This window comes from Chanodichthys erythropterus, chromosome 8 (genome assembly GCF_024489055.1).
Source record: "Chanodichthys erythropterus isolate Z2021 chromosome 8, ASM2448905v1, whole genome shotgun sequence".
NCBI classification, from domain to species: Eukaryota; Metazoa; Chordata; class Actinopteri; order Cypriniformes; family Xenocyprididae; genus Chanodichthys; species Chanodichthys erythropterus.
In genome coordinates this window covers 14,113,267-14,128,825 of record NC_090228.1, presented here as the reverse complement: position 1 = coordinate 14,128,825, position 15,559 = coordinate 14,113,267, and the positions used below count along the sequence as shown (strand labels likewise).

General features: G+C 34.1%; 1 protein-coding gene across 6 annotated transcripts in view; it reads left to right on the top strand.

Annotated features, from left to right (window-relative positions):
- Positions 1 to 15,559, top strand: part of dennd5b (DENN/MADD domain containing 5B) — a 46,153-nt gene that overhangs the window by 14,165 nt on the left and 16,429 nt on the right. For all 6 annotated transcript variants that reach the window (XM_067391904.1, XM_067391901.1, XM_067391903.1 and 3 more), the window contains 5 exons: positions 5,047 to 5,156; positions 7,442 to 8,165; positions 9,450 to 9,637; positions 13,055 to 13,630; positions 13,779 to 14,010. In XM_067391904.1, the coding sequence (XP_067248005.1) occupies positions 5,047 to 5,156; positions 7,442 to 8,165; positions 9,450 to 9,637; positions 13,055 to 13,630; positions 13,779 to 14,010 (1,830 nt within the window). The remainder of the gene's footprint in view (positions 1 to 5,046; positions 5,157 to 7,441; positions 8,166 to 9,449; positions 9,638 to 13,054; positions 13,631 to 13,778; positions 14,011 to 15,559) is intronic.

Below are 15,559 nucleotides of genomic sequence, written 5' to 3'. Positions count from 1 at the left end.
GCTGGGTTTTTGTAAGAACAATAACCATATTTAAATCTTTATAAACTAAAATAACTAGCTTCCGGCAGACGACCTACGCAAATCTGACTTGCGCCAAAAGAGTAATCTCGGACCTGACACGTTGACAAACGTGGTAGCGTTAATATAACCCCAAATGTGTTCGTCTGAAAGAAGATAGTTATATACACCTTCAATGGATTGAGGGTGAGTAAATCATGGGATAATTTTATAATTTTTTGGGTGAACTAACCTTTTAAGATTCTTGGATGATCCGATCTCAAGTGGTCAGCTTCCAGAATGTATCTCTTGTGTCCACTTCTATTCAGACTTTAAAGGGAGGGTCTTTGATTTTGTGACTAAAAACATTTCTTATTACACTGTGTTATTGCATAATGGATAAAGCACAAAAAATGAAAACCAACAACCACCCAACATTTCTCACAAATTTTAATCTAACCACAAAATCTTGAAATAAATTCATACAGTACATTATAATATTGATTAAATTCACCTGTAGTATTTAAAATTACTTTAGTATTCTGATGATTTAAACACTGTTTGCATTTTAATATTTTGAATTTTTAAATGATAGAATTTTAATATTATAGAATATTTAATTTAATTTTAATATTTATTGGTTAAATATATAAATAAAATTATTTGTATTTTTTATATTTTAAATGATTTGGACAAAAAGAATACAATTTTAATATTGAAATATTTTAGACTATTGTATATTTAATATTTTAACATTTGTCAGTTAATAATAATAATAATAATAATAATAATAATAGTGTTTTATTTTTTCACTTAAGCAAAATATTAAAGAATTCAATTTATGTTGATATTTATTTTATATTTGTATTTTAATATTATAGAATGGACGTTTTACAGGGTATTTAAAGGTGCCCTAGAATCAAAAATTGAATTTATATTGGCATAGTTAAATAACAAGAGATCAGTACATGGAAAAGACATACATTGAGTTTCAAACCCCACTGCTTCCTCCTCCTTATATAAATCTCATTTGTTTAAAAGACTTCCGGAAAACACGCGGATCTCAACATAACACTGACTGTTACATAACAGTCGGGATCATTAATATGTATGACCCCAATATTTGCATATATGCCAGCCCATGTTCAAGGCATTAGATAAGGAAAGACAGTATTAATGTCTGGATCTGTGCACAGACAAGGTAAGCCAGCAAGAACAACAGCGAAAAATGGCAGATGGAGCAATAATAACTGACATGATTCATGATAACATGATATTTTTAGTGATATTTGTAAATTGTCTTTCTAAATGTTTCATTAGCATGTTGCTAATGTACTGTTAAATGTGGTTAAAGTTACCATCGTTTCTTACTGTATTCACAGAGATAAGAGCCGTCGCTATTTTCATTTTTAAACACTTGCAGTCTGTATAATTCATAAACACAACTTCATTCTTTATAAATCTCTCCAACAGTGTGTAATGTTAGCTTTAGCCATGCAGCATAGCCTCAAACTCATTCAGAATCAAACGTAAACATCAAAATAAATACTTTACTCACATAATTCGAAGCATGCATACAGCATGCATGACGAACATCTTGTAAAGATCTATTTGAGGGTTATATTAGCTGTGTGAACTTTGTAAATGCACTGTAATATAGTCGAGAGCTCGTGTGGCAGGGAGCACGCCATTTAAAGGGGCGGCGCGCTGCCAAAATCAGTGTATAGTTAATGATGCCCCAAAATAGGCAGTTAAAAAAATTAATTAAAAAAAATCTATGGGGTATTTTGAGCTGAAACTTCACAGACACATTCAGGAGACACCTTAGACTTATATTACATCTTGTGAAAAAGCATTCTTGGGCACCTTTTAATATTATATCAGAATGAAGCAAGACTGATTGTGAGTTTACCTGAATAGCTAGGCAAAAATAGCAAGTTATTATATTTTGATTAAAGATTATGAAACCAGACAGGTATTATTTGAAATTAATAGTTCATTTTGATTTAAAAAGTGTTACATTATGAAGAAAAAAAAAAAACTTGACGTTGCTTTGACCATGTTGAATGCCAAGTGTAAACGGGGTCATTGTTGTCATTTTAGCTTTCAGTCCTCACTACTTCCTCCCTCTTTTCCTCTTGTTCTTTCTCAGTTTGCGATATGCAGCCTCATCATAGTTAAATGTGGGTCATTTGCCTCTGCTTGTTATTTTAAATCAGTTCCTGTTCTCTTGCAACACTGACTATCTCTTGCTCCCTCACTGCCTTGTTTTGCTGCTGTTCTCCTGCTGTTCCTGCTATCAATTCATGGGGAGTTTGCATCAGTCTGTCTGTCTCTCTTTCTTTCTCACGTGTATGCCTGCGGCCTCAGACTCTCTCTGTTATAAAGGGCTTTAGTAGGCTTTAGTCTCCTCCTCCCTGTCCTTTCCTGTTAGTTAATGCCTAGGGCTGTCACATAGTCTTTCCTACAAAATCACCGCTAGTTCACCCCACAGTGCACAGATTCAGGTTGTAAATGATCTTCATACATGTGAAAACGGAGTTGGTTTGAACTACATTGTTAATTAGACTTCATTTTAATTGCCTCAACACACTCTTGAGTGCCTGGATGCTGTTTTCAGCTTATCAACATGTGCCATCATCAGTTAGTTGTCTTGATTCATGCTAACTGCAATCTCTATCTTGTTTGCTTCACATCCATTCAATTTAAATCTGTCCTTTTTAACTCTCATCAGATCCAAATCCTGCATGACACACTGTCTGCCCCTGTAATCTGCGCTGTTGTGGCAATCATGGCACTTTTCCAATCTCTGTTCCCGCTTGCGTTTTGCTGTCAAAGCTATGCCGTTTTCATCTAACACCACAGGCAGCATGTGTCAGCCTGTTTGAGACGCACTAACATGCACTGAGCCGGAAAAAAAAAAGTGTTTCATGAAGCTGTTGCATTCATGGTGGTAGAGAGTGACACAATGTGATTACATGACCTAAAATCATCTTAGATTTTATCTTTCATATGTACTCTCAAATTACTGATGCAGTTTAATTTTGAAATACATCTAAAATTTACAAATATAACTGTAGTATAGTGGTTAGCACACGTTGCAGGCACATTAAGGCATAGTACTCACATGGATGATATTGGGTATAAATCTGTCAATAAAGTGTTGAGAAAACAAACAAATAAAAAAAAAATTATCTATTTTTTTCTCTTCATTTAATTGGACATATTCCACACCTTATTCAATGCTCTCTTTCAAACAATGTGCAAATTAAAGTGTGTAAGCCCAATTGTATGTTGTTTGTTTTTAAAGCAATAACCAAAGTATATAACTGAAGTATAAATATTCAATGTTATTAAAGGAAAACAAAACCACTATCAATGTAATTTCTGCCTTTAAATTCAGTTTTGAAAATGTAAAAATAAATTTGACATCAGAAACATATTTTGTTAGAAAATATTGATAATATTAGTAGATATTATTATTATTATTATTATTATTACATTAGACTGCTTTTATTATCAGCTATTGATTGTACTGATGTTATTGCATCCTTGAGTGAGTGAGTCTTTGATTTTATTGGGCTGTATGAGAGTGAAAATGAATGCCCCTGATAAATGTAATGAAACCCAGATGTGATGTGAGTATTGTTGAGGTTTGAGGGTGAGGATTCCTGCTCAGATTAACACTATCCTCATGACAGGTGTCGTATATGGGTCACATACAAGTGGATTTCTGTCCAACCTACCTGTGAGAGCTGTAGGAATTAGATTAATATTAATGTAACAGCAGTGTTTAAACTTAGTTAAGCCATCAAAGTAAGGTGTGTTATTGCCAGTTTTTATTTTATTTTATTTTTTATTTTATTTTATTTTATATTTTATTTTATATATTTTTTTATTTTATTATTATTTTATATTTTATTTTATTTTATATTTTATATTTTATATTTTATTTATGTTTTTTTATTTTTTATTTGTATTTTAAAATAAAATAATATAAAATATAAAATATAAAATAAAATATTTTATTTTATATTTTTATTTTATTTTATATTTTATATTATTTTATATTTTATATTTTATTTTATATTTTATATTTTATATTTTATATTTTATTTTATTTTATTTTATTTTATATTTTATTTTATATTTTATTTTATATTTTATTTTATTTTAATTATATATTTATTTATTTATTTATTTATTTATTTATTAATTTATTTATTTATTTATTTTTTTATTTATTTATTTATTTATTTATTTATTTATTTATTTATTTTTTTTTATTTTATTTTATTTTTTTTTATTTTAATTTTGGTTATTTTATTATTTTATTTTATTTTATTTTATTTTATTTTATTTTATTTTATTTTATTTTATTTTATTTTATTTTATTTTATTTTATTTTATTTTATTTTATTTTATTTTATTTTATTTTATTTTATTTTATTTTAGCTATATTCAAATACAAGTAAACATTTCCTAAAAAGGTTTAGCACTACTACTAACACCATGTCTATCATGCCGCAACAGCTAGAAGCTGTCTACACTGGACGCGACAAAGTGATCATTGCAAATCCTTTTGTCCTTCCTATGAGAAGTATCGCGGGTGCTTGGAATATGTCGTAAATGGAACGAGGCATCAGTTTACTCTTTGTAAACACCTTGTCAGCAAATCACAACAAATGTATTTGTTGTTGCTTCTCGCCACATCTGGTGTAGACAGCATCACTGATTATAATGGATTCTATTGTCTTTTGTCGCGTCGCCCGCGTATGGTGTAGACACGGTGTAAGTAGATGTAAAGCATGTAATCCTGTGTAACTTGTTAACATGGATGTCTCTCAAAAGGCCTCAAGTTTGCATTTTAGTGGTGAATTCATGAAACTTTTATTAGTTTAATGCAGTGAAACTGAGACTACTTCTTTATGACTGTTTAAGAATTCAGACACACTCATGCCATAGTTTGCATTTTAAAGATTATGAATAATGTAAAAGATGTTTCCAGGCCTCTACTTATCCTTCTTCCTTACAATTTCCTCTCTGCAGGGGAAAACTTTGATCAGAGCCCCCTCAAAAGGACCTTTAAATCCAAAGTTCTGGTCCACTACCCAGAGAACATCGAGTGCAACCCATTTGACCAGGATGCTGTTAACATGGTAAGTGACTTCAGTACTTTAAACTTTTACCCATTTGGTTTGCCCCTTTTTTTGGTTTGAACATTTAGTTCTATTTATTCATTTTAAATAAATAATTAAAATTTTACTTCATTTTTATATATTTATAGTATTTTTATATATATATATATATATATATATATTATATATATATATATATATATATTTTTTTTTTTTTTTGAATTTCATTTTGTTTTTTAATGTTTTTGTTTTGTCTATTTTGTTTTTGTTTTTTGTTTCATGTTTTGTTTTGTTTGAAGTTTGTTTAGGGCACATGTGCCTTTCAGAGCATGGTGAGGCTTGTCAACCAAGGCAAACTTTTACGAGAAATCTATCTAATTCTTATTTTATTTCATTTTTATATATTTATAGTATTTTTATATTTTATTTTATTTTATTTTATTTTATTTTATTTTATTTTATAATTTTATTTTTTTTATTTTGCATTTGTTTTTTTGTGTTTTTGTTTTATGTTTTGTCTTTTTTTTTGTTTTGTTTTGTTTTGTTTTGTTTGGTTGTGTTTGAAGTTTGTTTAGGGCACATGTGCCTTTCAGAGCATGGTGAGGCTTGTCAACCAAGGCAAACTTTTACGAGAAATCTATCTAATTTTTATTTTATTTAATTTTATATATTTATAGTATTTTGATAATACATTTTTTTATTTTATTTATTTTTATTTTATAATTTGTTTTGTTTTATTTTGCATTTTATTTAGTTTTTTTGTGTTGTGTATTTTGTTGTTTTTGTTTTTTGTTTTTTATTTTGTTTGACATGTTTTTAGGGCACATGTGCCTTTCAGAGCATGGTGAAGCTTGCCAACCAAGGCAAACTTTTACGAGAAATCTATCACATCTGACAAATCTAAACTTGTTGTATTTCCCTTTCAAATAAAGTTTCCCACAAACAGTCTCTCTATTTCTCACATTAGTCATTGGAGAGAGATCTGTATCTGCATTGATTTGGAGTGTCATAACGTGTACACACAGACTCTCGCTCGTTCTGTGGTTGCATGCACAGATCAGCCGAAGGTTTTTGTTACTGTCCCAGAACACGCAGAGGTAACGAAACCCTCTGACCTATCGTTCTCATGCTGCAAGGTCATTTTTTCCATCAGCAAACGTAAACGGAAGCTTGGCAGTAGTGACACCAGCATCAATTATTCAACCCAAGCTCTCTGCTTACGTCGGCATGGAAACGGCTCATTGTACGTGTTCTCGCTCTGTAAAAAAACACCTGAAGTGTACAGCACAGCCAGTCGTGATGCCGTCACATCATTTGAGCAAAAAATGGAATGACATTCCTGTTGAGTCATTTTTCAAGGCCAGGCTTTTCTCTGCGGAGGTTCACACATACATTGCAAGTGCTTTGAAAGACAGCTTGCAATCGCAGAACTCCATTTCGGTTTTCAATCCTTCAAGGCCTGGATAAAATTCCCCCAGTGATTACTTTCGTTTTTCAATTCCACCCTTGGCTAATCTTCTTTTCACTCCCGCATTCTTTTGTTCTCTTGCTGTCCTCTCACTCTCTACTTCCTATTCTCAATCTTTTCAGTGCTTGCCGGTTTCAGACGGCACTTGAATGACACTATTTCGGTGCTCATATTAACAGGTTACAGTATTCACACTGCATGTGCGTGCAGCATGGTGCGGTGTAAATAGGAGCGGCGAAGAAGTGTAGGTGCAAAAGCTTCCTATTTTTGCCCTGTGTAGTGCAGAAAACGTGCTTAAAACATCTTTATTAGCAGATTTTTTTGCAGTTTTATAAGCTTTTATAACAATTTCTATTTTGCCATAAATTGATGCATTCAGCCGTCTGTTGCAAGCTAGTTATTTTACTTTTTAAAGTTTTAAATATGGATATTTTTCTTACACAAATGCATCACTTCACTTCAGAAGGCTTTTATTACCCCCGTGCCGTGTGGATATCTTTTATGATGGATGGATGGATGTACTTATTTGGGCTTCAAAATCTCATCCTCTCTTTACTGCCATTTATAAAGCTTGTAAGAGCCAGGACATTATTTAATATAACTCCGATTGTATTCGTCTGAAAGAAGATAGTCATATACACCTAGGATGGCTTGAGGGTCAGTAAATCATGGGGTAATTTTCATTTTTGGGTGAACTAACCCTTTAGGCTCAGGTTCACTGCATTTTATCTTGTTGCTGGAAATGTAAACAGTAGAAGCCCTGTTTATCAAATATCACAATAAAAGCAACATTACAAAATATGTAGTTACTAAAGCAATATTTTCTCTTTCTCCACAGCTCTGCATGCCCAAAGGTCTGTCATTCCGAACACAGCGTGACAGTCGCACTCCACAGTTCCACTCGTTCCTCATCACAAGAGAAGATGGATCTCGCACTTATGGTTTTGTTCACACCTTCTACGAGGAGGTGACCAGCCCTCAGATCTGCTCCGCCATGCAGACGTTACACCAGATGCACCAAGCAGAGCATAATGCATCAGCGCATAACTGCCCTTCATCGTCCTCTTCCTCCTCGTCCTCATCCTCCTCTAGTATGGACTCTTTAGCCAGCAGTCTGGATGAAGTCGAGTCTCCCTCCTCAACTTCATCCTCACAAGGGGGCCGCAGGAGTTGTGGCTGCTCTGGGGAAGGCTACGACTCCGTTCGTGACACTCTGTACGTGTCCAAAGCTATGTGTCTAATCACGCCCATGCCCTTCATGCACGCCTGTAAACGCTTCCTGTCCCAGATCCACCAGGCCGTCATCTCCCATCAGCCACCCCCACTCCCTTTGGAAAGCTACATCTACAACATCCTCTATGAAGTACCTTTGCCACCGCCCGGACGCTCCTTAAAGTTCCATGGAGTGTATGAACCTATCCTGTGCCAGAGGCCTGGTGTCGGGGAGCTACCATTGGCTGATTTCCCACTCGGTGAGGCCTTCCGGTTGTTGGGTGTGGAAAATCTGGTGCAGCTTTTCACTTGTGTCCTGCTGGAGATGCAGATCCTCCTCTACTCACAGGGTAAGAAATGTAGGATTGTAACTTAAAAGGTATTTTTTGTTTTGTGTGTGTTTTTTTGTTTTTGTTTTGTTTCATGGTTTTGTTTTATGGTTTTGTTTTTGTTTTATGTTTTATGTTTTTTGTTGTTTTGTTTGGTTTTGCTTTATAATTTTTAGTTTTATAATGTTATATTTTTAATTTTATCAAAATAATACAATAAAATATAATAAAATAAACATGCATAATTTATACAACAATACTACAAATTCATTTTCAAAATATTCATTTTATTTTATTTCAGTGATGCAGCATTTCGAAACAATATTGACTTTTTGTACTTCTGATTTACTGATCTGCAACAATTATTTAAAGTTATACATTCTGGTAATTTGGAGGCTTTTCTCTGTAAATATTCATATGCATTTAAACAAATTAAAGAATAAATGTAATTAAATGTTTAATCTGTTGACAGTCCTACTTTTTACATCAACTTTACAGACTGTGGCTTAAGTTTTGACTGTATGCAGATCAATTCATCTCTTATTTAAGCATTTAAATTTAATTTCTGTTGCTGGCAAATTCATCTTTGCAGGGCCTTTGATGTGGAGACTGAATGAATGTAGAGGAGTCTAATGAATATTACATTACCCTGCTGCAGCACATATGCTTTTCAGCAAACACAAGCTGATACACACGCTAATGAATTCCTCTGACTGTTCTCCATATAAACTAATGATAAGATTTCATTCAGTCAGATCCCAGGATCTAAAATGAACCATCGTCAAGTGCCAAATGAAAGTAGAAATTACTTTGATGGTTAAATCAAACGGATTTACTAGCCAGTTTCAGGAATTTTAACGTAATTCATGGTTATGATAGTCGGACCTTAGCTGATATGTCGCAGACATTTCTCTTTATGACTGATATGTCATAAAGAGGCTATTTGTGATACAAATATAGTAGGCAAAAACAACTAGATAACTAAATTTTTATACTGGCAAAAACAATTTGTTTATTATTTATATAGTTTTTTTTATTTATATTGTTTTATTTCTCTGTTCTTTATTTATTTGTTGTTTTTTCATTTTATTATTAATTAATAATTTACTTTGCGTAATGCAATACACAGTTTCGTTGCTAGTAAGACATATTTAAGTGCGGTACATTTTATTTTTGACTCCCTTTCAACAAACTTTAATTACAACTTATTACATATTGATTTACTTTTTAGTGAATAATATGATCTCTTAAATTTCTTTGGTGATTTGAACACTTTTTTCTTTTCCTTTTCCCATATACGTCTAGACTACCAGAGGCTCATGGTGGTTGCGGAGGGAATCACAACATTGCTGTTCCCGTTCCAGTGGCAGCATGTGTACGTGCCCATCCTTCCCGCTTCTCTGCTGCACTTCTTGGACGCCCCTGTGCCCTATCTCATGGGCCTGCAGTCCAAAGAGGGCACGGACCGCTCCAAACTAGAGCTGCCTCAAGAGGTAAGCCGCACACACTAAGACCATGTTCACATCCACAAACCTGCAATACTCTCACTTTAAAACACATGTACACTCCTTATCATGGCACTGCCACTTAGGGACCTAGGACGTGGATGCATCTGTCAAGTGGGCTGTTTTTCTAAGAGGCTTTATATGTTTGGCTTGTGACGATGGGTGATTTGCATATATGAGAACGCCCTCAGTGCCTTTAAAAAGCACCGGAGGCCTTTTCTGAAAAAAGCCTAACAGTATGAGGCTCTTCTCTTACGGTCTTTATTTCTTAGCGGGATGCTGGAATGCAGTGCTTCCATGTTGACATGTGGCATTATCTTCAGAGCCTTTGTTTCTTTGTCACACTGTATCAGAATTCTTAGCAGAAGTTAATTATTCATGATTTGTCTGTCTGGGTGCTGCGAGGCTTCCCCACATCCTCATCCCTAAATCCCATTTTCCGTAAAACTCCACATCTAGATTCCCTGCTATGCATTCTCTTTGAAGTCACTCTGACCCAGAAAAAAGACTGACAACGAGAGAGACTAAAGGGGAATGAGAGAGGAGATTGCTCATGTTGGAACAACAGCATGGGTTTCCGTTTTACTGCATGACTTCTGTGTTTCTTTTTTGCTGTATTTTATTATTAGTCAGAATTTGGAACAGCATTCGGAACCGGTTTCTATACACTACAGTTCAAAAGTTTGGGGTCGGTAAGATTTAGAAATATTTTTGAAAGAAGTCACTCACCAAGGCTGCATTTATTTGAATAGTTAAAAATCTGAACAGTAATACTGTGAAATATTACAATTTAATATTTTTTTATTTTCTATTTATATATTTTAAAATGTAATTTATTCCTGTGATTCCAGCCATTACCCCAGTCTTCAGTGTCACATGATCCATCAGATTTTATTCTGATAATCTGATTTGGTGCTCAAAAAACATTTCTTATTATTATCAGTGTTGAAAACCATTTTTTTCCAGCATTCATTGATGAATAGACAGTTCATTTATTTGAAAATACTATTACTATTACTTTCACTTTTGATCAGTGTAATGCGTCCTTGCTGAATTCAAGTATTAATTTCTTTTTTTAAAAACTAAAATTTTAAACCGTAGTCTAAAAACTCTAGGAACTGATCATGACACAAATTAGGGTAAAGTATTAGTTGTCATTCTAAACCCGTAAGGCTTTCGTTCTTCTTCAGAACACAAATTAAGATCTTTTTATTGAAATCTTTCTTTCCCTCAATTGACAGGCTACACAACTATCACTTTCAAGCCCCAGAAAGGTAGTAAATACATCATTAAACGTAATCCATGTGACTCCATTGGTTTAGCCTCAATTGTATGAAACGACGGGAGTGATTTGTTTGCGCAAAATAAAAACAAAAACATAATTTACCACTGTATTTACAAAATATGAATCTCCAACGCACTGGAGTCACATGGATTACTTTAATGATGTTTTTACTACCTTTCTGGGGCTTGAAAGTGGTTAGTTGCATAGGCTGTCAATGGAGGGACAGAAAACTTTCAGATTTCACTAAAAAGATCTTCATTTGTTCTGAAGATGAACAAAAGTCTTATGGGTTTAGAATGACATGAGGGTGAGTAATTAATGACAGAATTTTCATTTTGGGGTGAACTAACCCTTTAAGAGCTTATGGACAGCAAACTTGATTCAAATTGTTTGCTGTTAGCATGTTGCTAAGTTAATAGTAAAATACTCTAATAAAAGCTTGTTTAAATGAACAGCACACAAATATTGGGTAAAATTCTAAATACAATAAAAAAAAAAAAACTATTATTTACATTTTGCCTTGTCCGCCATCTTGGATTTTGTTTTTTTCTTGTTGCAGTGCATTCTAGTCTTGCCATTTCCATAAAGTCATCTCTTGAGGCTGGATTCTGATAAAATGCTGCTCTTCTTACAATCTTTTCCTTGTCCTTGCTTCAAAACCACTTGAGGCTGATGTGTCCTTGTGTAATAGAAACATAGGATGGCTCACAGTGACATTTAGTTCAATTATTATGCTCCATTGCCTTTGCTCATAAGAGAACAGGATTATATTCTGATCAGGAACAGTGTTGGATGTGTGTACAACACAAACAAACCTACATGTGCACAGACACATCTGACACACGTTTCAAATTATATACATTGATTTGAAGTAAAGACGAACTCAAATCATAACCTTAATCTAAAACATTTTTAATAGCAAAAATATGGCAATTTTAGCTAGTTTAAATATACACATACTGGCCTAAATGCTTCTTTCTGACAGGCTGTCAGGATTGTGGCCTGACAGAGCGGACGGTTCTGCTTGACTGATTTATTTTTACAGCAACAAGGTCATGCTCACACACACTGACTTGAGGGCACTGCAACTGCATGAGCTGCATTGCATGTGACTGAACAGCACACACAGTGAGATTTCTAATGATCCACTGGATTGATTTAACCTAATTCCAGATATTGGCTTTGGTTATTCTGTCAGTACAGCTGATGATGTGCTATTGCAGCTTTGGGTCAGTGTGTATTTGAATACTGTAATTTCCCATCAGGCATTTGTGTTTGTTTTGGATGTTGCTCTGTTTAGAACATCAAAATGAAGTTGGCGTATAAAATAATTGTGTTAATGTAGTGCTACGTTTATTTTGAATTACATTTTCAAAAAGACATCCAAATTCTCTGCCCTTAAAATGAAAATGCGCACAATGCGACTAAATTTTTGGTCATACATTTATGTGTATATTTACAGGTGCTGGTCATATAATATACAAGTTTCACTTTTTGAATGGATTTAGTAAAATAAATCAACTTTTCTGAAAAAATTTCTGAAAATAATATTCATTATATTTATATGACCATGCACGTACGTGTATGTATATATATACCTGGACCAATATATATATATATATATATATATATATATATATATATATATATATATATATATATATATATATATATATATATATATATATATATATATATATATATACATACACATATATACACACACGTATATATATTTATATATTTATATATATATATAATTTGTATATATGTGTATGTATATATATATATTTGTTTGTCACATCAAAATGAAGCTGAATTTCATTCTTTTTAAATCAAGATCGGAACCAAAAAAAAATTGGTTCAAAAATAAGTATTAAATTATATAATAAATATATTGGTCCACTAAATATATACATAAAAAAACGCAGTTCATACATATAAATATAATGAATATTATTTTCAGAAATGTTGAAATGTAATTCCACAAAAATCAGCCTGTTAGCATTTAATAAAAAAAAAAAAAATGTTGTACGGCAGAACTCAACGCTAAAATTACAGAGACTTAAATATGAGACTTGAAGCATATGTTAATTTGCACGTCTCCTTGCTCTCCTCAGGCGAACCTGTGTTTTGTTGACGTCGACAACCACTGCATCGAGCTGCCTGAAGACTTTCCTCAGTTCCCCAATAAGACCGAGTTCATCCAGGAACTCAGCGAGGTGTTGCTAAGTTATGGCCTGTCTCCCGAGGGGGGCAACACCTCCCCTGAGCCTGCCGTCAGCACGCAGACCTCCATGCTGGAGAAGGAGCTGAAGAGCACGTCCTTGAGCGAGTTAGTGGACGACAGAAGGAATGGCAACCTCGGCGGGGAGGCGCTGGACATGCTGGAACTTCTTCAAGGCAACCCGACCCTGGAGCGTCTGCAGGCTCTGGCTAAAAGGACTGGGGTGAAAGTGGCCCGTCTAGAGACATTGGCAGCGGGACAGAAGGCCGTAAGGGATGAGAGCGTTGGAGGAAGGTCTCCTGTCGAGGAAGAAGAGCTGAGGAACGCAAAATTAAACGTGCAGCTGAGGGAGGTGTTCGCCGCACGCTTCGCGACAATGTTTGCGGACTACGAGTCGTTTGTGATTCAGAACTCGCCAGATTTGGAGTCCTGGCTGACGAACAGAGAGCAAATGCACAACTTTGACAAGGTGACTTGCATGTTTCATACCCAAAGATGCACGAAGCAAATTAAACACATTCTCAATACTATTTTTTCAGTCTTAATTTTTCGCTTTTTATGGGTCTTGTACCAAAGTTTGTTCAAAAGTTTCAGGTGGTCATTTAATTTCTTCACAGGCCTCATTCCTTTCAGACCAGCCGGAACCATACTTGCCCTTCTTGTCCCATTTCATCGAAACGCAAATGTTTGCCACCTTCATTGACAACAAGATCATGTCTCAGTGGGAGGAGAAAGAGCCCCTCCTACGAGTGTTTGACGGACGCATTGAGAAGGCCCGCCTCTACAATGTCCGTGCCCCCAGCTTGCGCTCATCTGTTTACCAGAAATGCACTTTCCTGAAGGAGTCGGGTAAGAAACATGCAGAGTTAGTGGTCTGACATGAGATTTACTTCTCTTAATTGGTTAAATGTCAAATTGATTTGACGTTAGATCTCAGTTTAAAGGGATATTTTACCCAAAAATGAAAATTCTGTCATCATTTATTCCCCCTCAAGTTGTTTCAAACCTGTATAAATGTCTTTGTTCTGCTGAACACAACGGAAGATATTTGGAAGAATGTTAGTAACCAAATGGATCTCGCCCCCCATTGATTAGCATAGTAGAGAAAAAAAAATACTGTGGCAGTCAATGGGGTCGAAATCTGCTTCGTTACAAACATTCTTCCAAATATCTTCCTTTGTGTACAGCAGAACAAAGAAATTTATACAGGTTTGAAACAATTTGAGGGGGAATAAATGATGACAAAATATCAGCTCTAAGGTTTGAGATATGAATTTATTTGATAAGTACAATAAAAACTCATGAACCTTCAGAAATCACTGTAATATGCTGATTTGCTGCTCAAGAAACATTTCTTATCATTATCAATGTTGAAAACATTTGTGCTGCTCAATATTTTGTGGAAACCATGATATACTTTCATGAATAAAGTTCAAAAGAACAGCATTTATTTGAAATAAGACATCTTTTTGTAACATTATGTCTTTACTGACACATTCAATGTATTAAAGGTGCCATCGAATTGAAAATTGAATTTATCTTGGCATAGTTAAATAACAAGAGATCAGTACATGGAAATGACATACAGTGAGTCTCAAACTCCATTGTTTCCTCCTTCTTATGTAAATCTCATTTGTTTAAAAGACCTCAGAAGAACAGGCGAATCTCAACATAACACCGACTGTTACGTAATAGTCGGGATCATTAATATGTACGCCCCCAATATTTGCATATGCCAGCTCATGTTCAAGGCATTAGACAAGGGCAGCCAGTATTAACATCTGGATCTGCGCACAGTTGAATCATCAGACTAGGTAAGCAAGCAAGAACAATAGTGAAAAATGGCAGATGAAGCAATAATAACTGACATGATCCATGATTACATGATATTTTTAGTGATATTTCTGAATTGTCTTTCTAAATGTTTCGTTAGCATGTTGCTAATGTACTGTTAAATGTGGTTAAAGTTACCATCGTTTATTACTGTATTCACAGAGACGAGCCGTCGTTATTTTCATTTTTAAACACTTGCAGTCTGTTTAATTCATAAACACAACTTCATTCTTTATAAATCTCTCCAACAGTGTGTAATGTTAGCTTTAGCCATGGAGCACCATCAAACTCATTCAGAATCAAATGTAAACATCCAAATAAACACTGTACTTACGCGATTAGACATGTTGCATGACGAACATTTTGTAAAGATCCATTTTGAGGGTTATATTAGCTGTGTGATCTTTGTTTATGGAGAGCGCGAGCAATTAAAGGGGCCGCAGCCTGAATCGGTGCATTTCTAATTATGCCTCAAAATAGGCAGTTAAAAAAATTAATTTAAAAAAAATCTATGGGGTATTTTGAGCTGAAACTTCACAGACACATTCAGATCTTGTAAAAAAAA